The following is a 10,914-nucleotide window of genomic DNA, read 5'->3' on the forward strand; positions in this document are numbered from 1 at the left end:
CAGTTAGGATGCACATATTTACACTTATACATAACCCCACGCATTTGCAGCAAAATGAACGTAAAATGTGATCCCCTAGGAATTTTATTTTTTCACTGTTCTCCCCTTTAATGGAAAGCTAAGTTAGCCTGTTTCCTCGTTTGCGGAGAATACGTGCAACAGGGCGGTGAGTCTTCCCAAGCGGCGCACATTTTGGGAGGCCTCTCCTTCCATCATGCGAACGACTTGGTAAAGAAATCTATTGGTGAGCACTTGGCCAGGCAATCATTTGGGACATCAGTCCGAAAGTCAGCCTTCAAGGCGGTCAACTGAACAAAAAATGTAAACCGCCATACACCCACCCGTGTGAGCAGTTTTTCTCCTTCCCCCACGAGCATCTGCCAAATGATACCCACACCAGTTTCGAAGAAGATAAGGAGCAGGTTGAGTTTGTCCATCCATAAGAAGCCGCACTTTTTGTTTCGCCAAAATTTACTTCTGGACAAAGGGGAGAAGTGGGAACCGAAGTTAAGGAAGGGCCACCCTGAATTCGCCAAGCAGTTCGACATACTAAACCGACAGGTAGGCCAAAAGGAGGCGCAGAAATGGGCATTTCTTCGTTCAACGTACATGTGTTATTTGTGTGTTCTGGGAGATGAGTATTGAGGAATGCCAACACAAATGCCTATTCCCACTCCGTACAGGTCACCGGCTTCCGCAAGTATAAACCGCCCGTAGTAAAAAAGGAAGAAACGAAAAGGAACTACGACATCACGAACTTTCATGAAGTGAAGTCCAAGTTTAGGTTTGACATAAATGGATTTTTCGAAGGTCAGTCTAGGAGGGGCGGTTTCCACATCAAAGCAGTATGGCACCACGGCGCAACAATAAAATTATACTACACCACTTCCCCCTCCTTTTCAGATGAAGGGAACGTCTTCTGCCAGGAGCTCTACAAAACCGCCAAGCGCATGTACATAGTAGGCTGGATTAAGTGCAGGCGGCGATTTGCCATGGGCCACGTAAGGGATCGAGAGGGAGGGAGAACAAAGAAAATGCCCCTCCTTTTTTGTGAACTTTGTAATGTACCTTTATCACCCCCTGTGTGATTTTCTCCTTCCCATCCCCCAGTTTCAAGGAGACGCGTATGCCATTTCCTATTTGAGGCACTGGTTCGAAATGTACTCATCACAGACCAACAGGATAGATAAGCTGAGAATTTTTGACGAGAACCACGGGATAGCCAACTTCGATTATTAGTAAGAGGCGTGGTACAATCACGCTACTGATGACATGCTCCATTGCGTAGTGGCCTCACGCATGATCAACGTAATTATTGCGGTCCGCATTAGAATACATTTCGAACGTGCATAGAACACCCCGCTATTCCCCTCACCCCTATCCCTGCTCAGCAACATCACAGTGGTGAAAGATTACAGGAGCCCAGCGAAGAAGAAAATGCACCTCATTCAGGTAACAACGCAAAAATGAAAAAAAAAAAAAAAAAAAAGGAAGCAAGCAAATTATGTGCTCACAAATCGTGTGACACACTTTGTGCGAAAGGTGGTCCGTATTTTTTTTTTCAAGTTATATTCTGAGAGGTCGAAAAATATTTTTCACTCCGTTGCATATATATATATATGTACTTGTCTATTTCTTCATTTCCCCTTTAGAGTAAGGATTTTTTAAAAACGAAAGCGTTATTCAACTTGAAGTGAAGCGGAGAGACTAGGGGAGCGGCATTTCCGTCCGTGCATAGCACCGATGTGTAATGCCAAGTGGGGGATGTAAACCCCTTTCATCCATTTAGACTCATTTAGATCAATTTACCCGTTCGCTCCATTATTTTTTTCCAAATGCATTTAAGCGAAACAATTTCGCATGAACGGAAGTGTGCATACGATGTGATACCTTTGAGAAGGGTTTTTCCGATCCAGGTGGATCACTTATATGTACATATGTGTATATATATATATATATATTTTTTTTTCCTTCCCCATTTGTGGAAAAAACAAAAAGTTTGTCGCTCAAAATTGTTTTAACGCCATCTGTAAGACAATTCTTTTAAGCGGGTACATGGATTGTATGATTCCCTTTGTTGCTCCCGAAGGATGATTCGGTAGTAGGGTGATAAAAAAGATAATAATAATAATAATAAAACGAAAGGGGGCTATTATCACCCAAGGAATATATCTCCAATTGGGGATTGTAATCTTTAAGGAAACTACGGGTTGGTGCAACCACGTATACATATAAATAAGTTTTGCTAATGTGCGGGTTAAAAAAAAAAGAAAAGGAGAAAAAAAAAAAAAATGGTAAAATGGGTAACCATTTGATGAAACGATGACAACGTAGAATGTCATAAGAATGGTGGGCGAGAAAAAACTCGACGTCCACACGTGCATCGAATTTTGCACATTTGGATAGTTGAAAAATTGAAAGAATATTTTTATGAAGAGGGATACGCCGCAAAGCACAGTACTTGCTACCCCGCTGCTCCTCACTCAGAACCAGTCGAACTGAAATATTTTGGCTTGAATCATGAGGATGGCAATGGAGTTGGCAAGGGGGGAACCTGTAATGGAGAGGATGAAAGTGTAGGAGGAGGAGTCATTGGAGTCGGTACAGATAGAGATGTTACATCCGGACTTCTCAATGATTTCCTCAATTAGGGATTTTCCATTTTTATTCTGCGAGTCGAACGTTTCAAGGTACACATCTGGCATGTTCAGTTCGATAGTGTACGGTTGTGTGATAGATAATATTTTGGGGAGAGAAGAAATGGGAAAGGATTTATATAACTGTTGGAGGAATAGTTTCTCTACCTTATCTTTCATATCGTTTGTATTTTTATGTGAGTTTTGGTGATTACTTTTATGAATGTGCATGGTGTTTTCCTCGTGAGGGTAGTTATTATTCACGGGGCTGTGGCTCCCGTCGTCGTGGCTATCCGGATAGTGATGGTTCGGGCGGTGGTGATCAGGGTGCTTTGTACCCCCACCGTAACCGCTTCCGTTAACCCCGTGGGGGGAAGAAGCCCTTCCGTAATGATTGTTAGGCATGGAATTAGGAGAAAAATGTCTGTCGCTGTTCATATTCGTTTGGTGGTGGTTATGCATTGGCTTTCCTTGATTACCCACCCCGCTCTTATTGTAACTATTGTTGTTGTTATTGTTGTTGTTATTTCCCTTTTTAACGTTAGCATACTTGTTATTGTTTGAGCTGAAAAGAACCTCATTCAAGGGGATGAGCAATCCCTCCCTAACGATGGCGGGGTTTTCATATTCTTCTAATTTTTGCAAAACTAAGATGGAAGCCAAGATCTTAGAATCGGGAGAACCACTAATGAGGACTAGTTTTTCATTTTCACTTTCTTTATTTTTAGCTACCTGTATCTGAGAACCCGACATATCGGTGATGTACTTTATAATAGATCCCTTTTTACCAATTAGGAAGCTAGCTGCCTTTCCAGGGACTAGCATACGCATAGGATGGTTGATATTTTTTTCCCTTTCTTCCATTTGTCTGACGATTAATTTGAGTGCATTATATTTATTTTCCGCCGAGCCGGATAGAGTTAAAATACGATCACACGTTTTCACATTTTCTATGTTATCGGGGGCGTCTACTATTACTGCACCCGCTCCTGTTATCGTTCTTATTTCCTTTATGTGACACCCTGCTTTTCCAATTATCCATGCGGTCGTTTCTACGTCCAGAACGAAGCGAATCACGCAAGCGCTCACTTCCTTTCCATACCTGTGGAACAACAGGTTCCTGTCATTGGGAACTGAGAAATTATCGTAGTCATCGCCGCTCATATATTCGAAGGAGTTACTATTGTCGTTTATTTTCATGTTATATTTTGCGTCGTGATTAAAGTGATGATGTGCACCTCCCTGATGGAAGTGGCTATTGGGGCCTCCGCCTCCTCCATTCACTTGGTTATTTGGCATGTTATTATTCATAGGGCCGCTACCCATCCTGTCGGGGGCATCTGGCAACGCACCGCCACCGCCACCATTACCCAAGGGCGAGATAACGGTGCCACTTTTTGGAACCCCAGGAAATTCAAATAAAGAAAGAATACCATTATCAACAATGTCCTCTAGTAAATCGTAAATGATGCCTATGCAGTCAATTATTTTTCCAATTTTTTTCGATTTAATAAAAATAGCCTTATCCTTAATTCCTGGAACATCATCATTATGCACATTTATTTCGCATTCTGATTTTTCACATAGAGCTGCAATTTTGGAGCCCTTCTGTCCGATAATGATAGGGATGGATCTAGTAGGTACGATAATAACAATGGATTCCTTCCCATCCTCTTCATGGAAATCCATAACCGTTTTGGATTTACCTAAAACCAATTCTAATGCTTTTTTTTTATTTTCCTTTTTTCCGAAAATTGTTAGGATTTTTTCCGACGGAGGCGGATACACTGAGATGTCAAATTCCTTTTGGCATTTTATAACCGCTCCGCAGGCCTTTTCGATTTCACGTACATTGCTTCCTGACTTACCAATCACAAATCCTATTGCCCTATTGGGTAGGAGAAGACAATAAGGGATTCTCATTTCTGTGGTTGTGCCACTACCCGTGTAACTCATTCTTTCATCATTTTCATTTTCCTCATCATTGTAACTTCCGAAGGACCTATTGCTACTGGCACTTTTATTTCGTGGCCTTTTAGGTGCGCCTTCCTCATCGCTGTGGTTGCTCATTTCGCCTTCGTTGTTGATATGCGAGTACGACCTCTTTTGCGTTATCATTTTGGATTGTTTAAGAAAGATGTGCGTACGGGAAAGATAGATGGACAACAGAGGGAGAGGACAGAACAGACACGCTATGCCTACTAGCAGGAATGCGAAGCGGCGCGTATTATCCTAAGGGGAGAGCACTTCGAGGGAGATTAACTTGTGGGCTACTTTTCCTGGAGGGTGTGCAACCTTTCCCTTAACCTCACGGCAGGTGGTAACACAAGAACGTAGGATAAACAGGACAGAAGAAGGATCCGCAATTGGGCCTTCACAACATGGGATGGAATGCTCAAATTCGCCGCTCACTTGCGCTAACCACTTGTAGGGATCCACACGGAGGTACTTACACTTGAGTAAATGTCGACAGCTGTTGTGTTCCTGAAGTATACCTACGAGCACACGCGTTCATCACGTATGCCTTTTTTTTTTTTTTTTTTTTCCACACGTAAAATTAATTCCTTTAACTTTGATGATAAATGCCTTTGCCAAAAAAAAAAAAAAAAAAAAAAAAAAATCCTTCAAGTACGTGTAAAAAGCATGGAACCGCGTCGATGCAGTACAGAATATGTGTGTGTGCGTGTGTAGGGTTGTAGAACTTATGTAGACTCGATCAAAAGGGGAATGACTTGACGATGTGTACACGTAGCAGAAGAGCGAATCATACCACGAGTTATTCACACAGGTGCGTTCGCTGCGGGTAAAGGGTGACTGGCGTTGTTAGGCCTGTCTCCTTTCCGTTCCTTTTTTTTTTTTTTTTTTTTTTTTTCCTTTTATTTATTTATTTTTTTTTTTCTCCAAATGTGGCTAACCGGTGGCTCGGTGGAACTGGGCTACAACGAATGAGAAAACTGAGATGAGGAGAGGAAAATCACAGCAGGGGAAAGGAGCAAAAGGACGAAGTGGTGGCTAAATAACGACGTAGGGTGATTAAATAACGACATAGGAATAACTAAAAAAAAGACGTAAGGATGGCGAAAAAATGGGAAGCTTAACGAACGGAGGAAACAGAGAGTTCCTGAAATAAACCCCTAACGTGTGGAAAATACAGAAAAATATTAAAAAAAAAAAAAAAAAAAAATTATAATGTACACATATGTAGGCATTCATACGTATACGATTCCTCCGAGGCAGTGGTACGTACATTAAAATCCTCTCACCAAGGAAAAGTAACCTTTTCGCATGGCTTTAGCATGTGCGTGCAGAAGCGTGTGAAGAAGATGCGTGTCTTCCTTCCTCAGCTTTTAATAAAATACCGTGCGCACAATCGTGCAGTCACCAAACTAACACATTCGTGCGCATGTACACATACGTATTGGGTAAGTAAATTTCACTTTTGTTAATTCGATTACGATACAGGATTGACTTTACCTCGTAGGAGCGTACCAATCCTTTATCTGCTGTTTGTGCTCCTTCACGCTGAAACGGGCATCATTCACATGTGTACAGTATTGATGAAAAAAATGCATTTTTCTCCTTTGCCTTAGAAAACGCGTACCTCTCTCTCGATTGCTCCTTCGCGCTCATCGAAAGGCATTTTTTTTTTTTTTTTTCCTTTTTTAAATTCGTCCGTTTGGGGGGGACAATGTTTTGGCTATTTCTTTGGATGAACGGTGAACATATATTGCCGTTTGGAACAGCCTAGTGAGCGTACATATGCAAGAGTGTGAGTACATATATACGTGCACGCAAATATATAAAGGCCCTTTTTTACTGGGATAGAAAAATTAAACGTAAAAAATAGCGAACAGGAAAAAATAAAGAGGCTCAGGGAAGTGAGTGAACAGTACAAAGGAATATTACCCCTTTGTATATGTGTTGACTCGCGCTCATAAAACTTTTTTTAGCATGTTTTTTCCTTTTTTTCCGTTCACACTTTTATACTTTAAAAAATGAGAGGCAGGTATAACAATTACTAATAAACAGGTGAGGAATTTCCAAGGGGTCAGCTAGGCTGGGATGGAGGATGTAAAAAAAAGAAAAAACCAAAAACAAATATTACAGGAAAAAAAGAAGAAAAAAAAAAAAAAAACTCTTTTGCGAAGATGGTCAAGCTTGGGCCGGGGGGCGAAAAATTGAGTGATTATTTTATGCATAAGTGGGCAAAAAGAATAAACGAAAAAATGAATGTTTTTATATATGTATAATGTAAAATATTTTAAATAGTTCTTTTCTATCAGTTTATGAACGCCTCGCAAGAAATTGATTGTATTTACGCATAATGAAGTATTTTTTCGATGGTATTAAAAACCTCATTCAAAACGTCCAACTTGTTTACTTTTTAACCGCTTAACGGATTTTAACACGAATTTTAATTTTTTAATTTTCGCGCGAAGTGTTCTCATCTCCTATAACTTATATGTACGCGTGCTTTAAAAAAAAATATAATGCGCTTACATGTTGAGTTTTTTGCTTTTTTTTTTTTTATGCTGCGCCTTCAAAATTAATTTTTTTTCCTTCAAAAATTCGCGCCATGTTGGATGAAAAAAATGGGGTGGTCGGAAGCGCATATGGCACATGCGCATACGAAAATGGATATATATTTGCTGGGCAAGCGTATTTATATACATGTATATATATATATGTATAAATTTTTTTTTTTTTTTTTTTTTTTTTTGCGAGGCTTGTAGTGCCCCTTAGCTCAGTCAGCTGCTTCACTTTTACGCGCTTTCCGCATAACGCCATTCCACTTCACCTCTTTGCGGGGCGGAAAGCTCCCTCGGCCCCGCGAGCAGCAAGCGTATCCACAATACATAAAATATATTATAGATCCGTAAAGCATACTTCTAATGTATATAATATAATGGCGTTCTTATATATGTAGGTATCCCCCACTGGGCATACAGCTACAGCAGCGAGATTTATTATGTATTGTACCGCGGGGCATGCGCATCCCCTGCAGAGTGGCTCATAATTGTATCACAGGTCGACCCGTGCCCTTCCTTCGTTTTTCTTTTCTTTCTTTTTTTTTTTTTTTGCTAACCGGTTTTGCTGGCCCCCGAACATGGAATGGATGTATTTTTTCTTAGGAAAAAAAACCACTTAAATATATATATTTTTTTTTCTTAAATAAACATTTGACATGACCAGGCAACCCCAACTTCTTACTTCTTATTCTTCGCCCTATCAATGGGGGCAGAAGAATATACACCCCACTTATGGTACCTAATATTTTTATTTGCTGCTCACACGTCTATATTTTACATAGCGTACATTTCTTTTACTATACTTCATATAGCCGTTCGGATGATTAAACAGCAAGACGTAACTTATCCTTGGATGTTTTCTTTTGTCGTGAAAAATAAAAATAAAATATATAATTAAAGTTTTTTTTAAAGCAAATTTTTTTGGGGGATAGAACAAAGAAAGGGGGGAAAAGTCGTTGCAGTGGTTGCTGCCAAGGGAAAGAAATGAAATTTGCTAGTGGCAGGAAAAAAATTGAAACAAAAAATGTTAAAAGGATTGAACAGAACAACTCATCAAAAAATGTGAGGAAAACATTTTATGAAACGGGATTGGGAGCATGATCCCAATAGAGGCACATCCAAAGGAAAAATTAAAATAAATTCATACTTAACAAACAGCTTTAAATTGTGTAAAAATAAACTTAACTAATGTAATTTTAAAGTGTGTGGGGTATGGGGTGGACTGCCATTTCTAAGTGTAGGATAACGGGTCAAACTGACCATTGGGCAGCTAAACGATCCTATCAGGTATAAATCGATTTTTGCTTTGATTGACAGGACTCAAATGAACTGAATGTATGGCCGGAACGGTTGGGCTTCCCAATCGTGTTTACTGCTTTTATAAATTAAAAATGTTATGATATAGCATGTGCCCACTGCTTTTTGTATGGGACATCCACCCCCCACTCCCCCTATATAGATGTGGTCCATTATACACAATTACAGGAACTACATCCGCAGCAGCTACAGTTGAATAAAAAAGAACACCAGATCGGATAGTGCGCTGTATAGCTCTTCAAGTGCCACAAGTGTGTACTACTCTTCTGTTCCTTTTCTATTGAACCTCCTTGGGGGTAAATATTGCGAGCCTCCACCGTTTAGGGACACGAACGCTTCCTATTTTTCGCGAAAAAGTTAATTAAATTAAACAAATTAAATTAAGCCAATGCTTCACGTCTGTAGTTAAAAATGAAACATGACTCCGATGATTGGGTGCTAAACACAGGTTGGAAATTAAACCTGCTTGAATTTAAGACCGTACACAATTTTTGCATTCTCTTCTTTGGATAGGAAAAACAGTATTGGACACGTGCCTGTGGATGATCCTTTTTTTTTCTTTTTTTTTTTTTTTTTTTTTTTTTTTGCATTCCTCTAGGAAAGCTCCCTGTTGTATTTGTTAACCGTCTGGCGTAATATATTCATGAACTTCACATCGGTCTTGTAGTCGTATGTCTTTTTGAGGGCCTCCTGCGGTGGCGTATCCAGGGGATATTCCTGCACATCATCAAACTCGTCCTCTTTATTCGTCTTGGAGGGCCACGGAATAACAATTCCAGACTTTTTTGATATCCGTATAGCCTCATTGTCATCCGTATATCTAATGCACACCTTGGTGTTTGTCTTCAAAAAATCATCAATCAGTTGGACATTGGAATAGTGGATTTTCTTTTCAATATAAACAAATTTATTATCGAGATAGATTTTTCTCAAATTACATCCTTTTACTTTAACCATGTTCCTAAATCTATCACAACTTAATACCTCCCCTATTTTGCCCTTATCCTTTCCTGATATCACCTTCACTTGGTCCCCTTTGCTAATTTTCCATAGCTTTATGATGTTTCTAGGTTTGATAATTTTATGGTTTCTTACTTGTACATTTTGCAGAAAAGGGCAGTTCATCCGGGTAAGGAGAAGTTCGCTGACCTTGCTCGAAAAGTTGTGGCATAGCATTTTTCATTTGTTCACTTGACGCGGTTTCAACGAGTGGAATTCGCAAAGGAGGGGGCGAAGAGACTACAAACATGTATACATGTGACGCTTATGCCATACTCCTCATTATACACACTGAAAAACACACTGTTCGATTTGTTTCGTGTACGCATCTTTTTCACCTCTTATATTTAGCTAATTTTTTTTTTTTTTTTTTTTTTTTTGTCATAATTTTTTTGAAACATCTGCTAAAAGCACCTGAACGGGTCAGGCAATTTTCAGCGACGTGGCTAGCAGCTCGGGAAATGGGGCCCCAAGTTGCGTAAAAGAACGAGTATACTTATACATAAGGATATTCCTCCAAATGTGCAAAAAATATAGAACAGTTTGAGTATCCCCTTGCAAGTATACCGCTGAAGTATGTCAAATCACATTTTGAAATATTTTCGCTAAATAAAAAAAAAAGAAAAAACACCGAGTCCACCCAAATGAAGCACTGGTAATGTGATGCCAAAGCTGTTGCTGAAGAAATGGATAAATTGAAGAATCTGCTTTTCGTGAAAAACGGGAACTTTTCGGTAATTTAAAATTGAGGGAAAAGGAAGGGATGATATAGATTTTCACTGTCACTGTGGATGAGGGGAGAGAGTTTGGAAGAAGCGCACGTGCAGCTTTCTACGTTGAGCTGCCCCTGTACGTACGTATAAAAGTGCTTACATATGTGGACACACTATAACGGGTGAATCTTAATGTAACACACACGCACTCACTTCAGAACGCGCAGATCAAGGTTCTGGCCTTCACATCGCTCAGCATGCTGGTGCTAATGGTGACGGGCGACGGCCTCCAGACCCCCCTGGGCTATATCAAAAACGTGAAGCAGGACCTCAGAAAAGAAGCGCAAGAGTCGGAAGAATCGATGGAAAAGAAGCTTGTTAAGGAATTGGGATACACCACGTAAGTTTGGAAGGCTCGCCGTGTATTCTGTGTGATGACAGTTCCTACATTTGTTTGCGTTTGTCCCATTTTGTTGTGTTTTTTCCCCTTTTAAGCTACCACGAATGGAAGAAGGCTGGTATCATTCCGTCGGACGATGAAAAGAAGTGAACACTCAAGTGAGGTCCGCAGCTTGTCTCGTGCACACGGCCCGATTGTGAGGGCTGCCACTAGCTGCTTCTCTAAGATTAACCCCCTTCGATTTTGTCTTTATTGGTTCCTACGAAATGTCAACATTGCGTGAACAAAAAGGGAAGAAAAGAAAAAAAAAAAACAGTCAG

At 40.1% G+C, this 10,914-nt stretch overlaps 4 protein-coding genes across 4 annotated transcripts; 2 read left to right on the top strand and 2 right to left on the bottom strand.

The window, feature by feature from the left end:
* Positions 1–384: 384 nt before the first annotated feature.
* PKNH_1145300 (uncharacterized protein) lies at positions 385–1,697 on the top strand (the record flags this gene model as incomplete). The annotated part of the gene is made up of 6 exons (XM_002261590.1): positions 385–561; positions 684–810; positions 904–1,001; positions 1,111–1,238; positions 1,392–1,452; positions 1,653–1,697. 6 exons carry the CDS (start codon positions 385–387, stop codon positions 1,695–1,697), a joined length of 636 nt encoding a protein of 211 aa, XP_002261626.1.
* A 786-nt stretch (positions 1,698–2,483) lies between these two features.
* PKNH_1145400 (RNA-binding protein, putative) lies at positions 2,484–4,754 on the bottom strand (the record flags this gene model as incomplete). The annotated part of the gene is made up of 1 exon (XM_002261591.1): positions 2,484–4,754. The coding sequence occupies one exon, from the start codon at positions 4,752–4,754 to the stop codon at positions 2,484–2,486; it is 2,271 nt and encodes a 756-aa protein (XP_002261627.1).
* Positions 4,755–9,076: 4,322 nt separating this feature from the next.
* Positions 9,077–9,658, bottom strand: PKNH_1145500 (50S ribosomal protein L24, putative; the record flags this gene model as incomplete). Its single annotated transcript, XM_002261592.1, has 1 exon — positions 9,077–9,658. The coding sequence occupies one exon, from the start codon at positions 9,656–9,658 to the stop codon at positions 9,077–9,079; it is 582 nt and encodes a 193-aa protein (XP_002261628.1).
* Positions 9,659–10,167: 509 nt separating this feature from the next.
* PKNH_1145600 (conserved Plasmodium protein, unknown function) lies at positions 10,168–10,744 on the top strand (the record flags this gene model as incomplete). Its single annotated transcript, XM_002261593.1, has 3 exons — positions 10,168–10,215; positions 10,413–10,594; positions 10,690–10,744. 3 exons carry the CDS (start codon positions 10,168–10,170, stop codon positions 10,742–10,744), a joined length of 285 nt encoding a protein of 94 aa, XP_002261629.1.
* Positions 10,745–10,914: the final 170 nt, after the last annotated feature.

This window comes from Plasmodium knowlesi (assembly GCF_000006355.2).
Source record: "Plasmodium knowlesi strain H genome assembly, chromosome: 11".
In the NCBI taxonomy this organism is placed as follows: domain Eukaryota; phylum Apicomplexa; class Aconoidasida; order Haemosporida; family Plasmodiidae; genus Plasmodium; species Plasmodium knowlesi.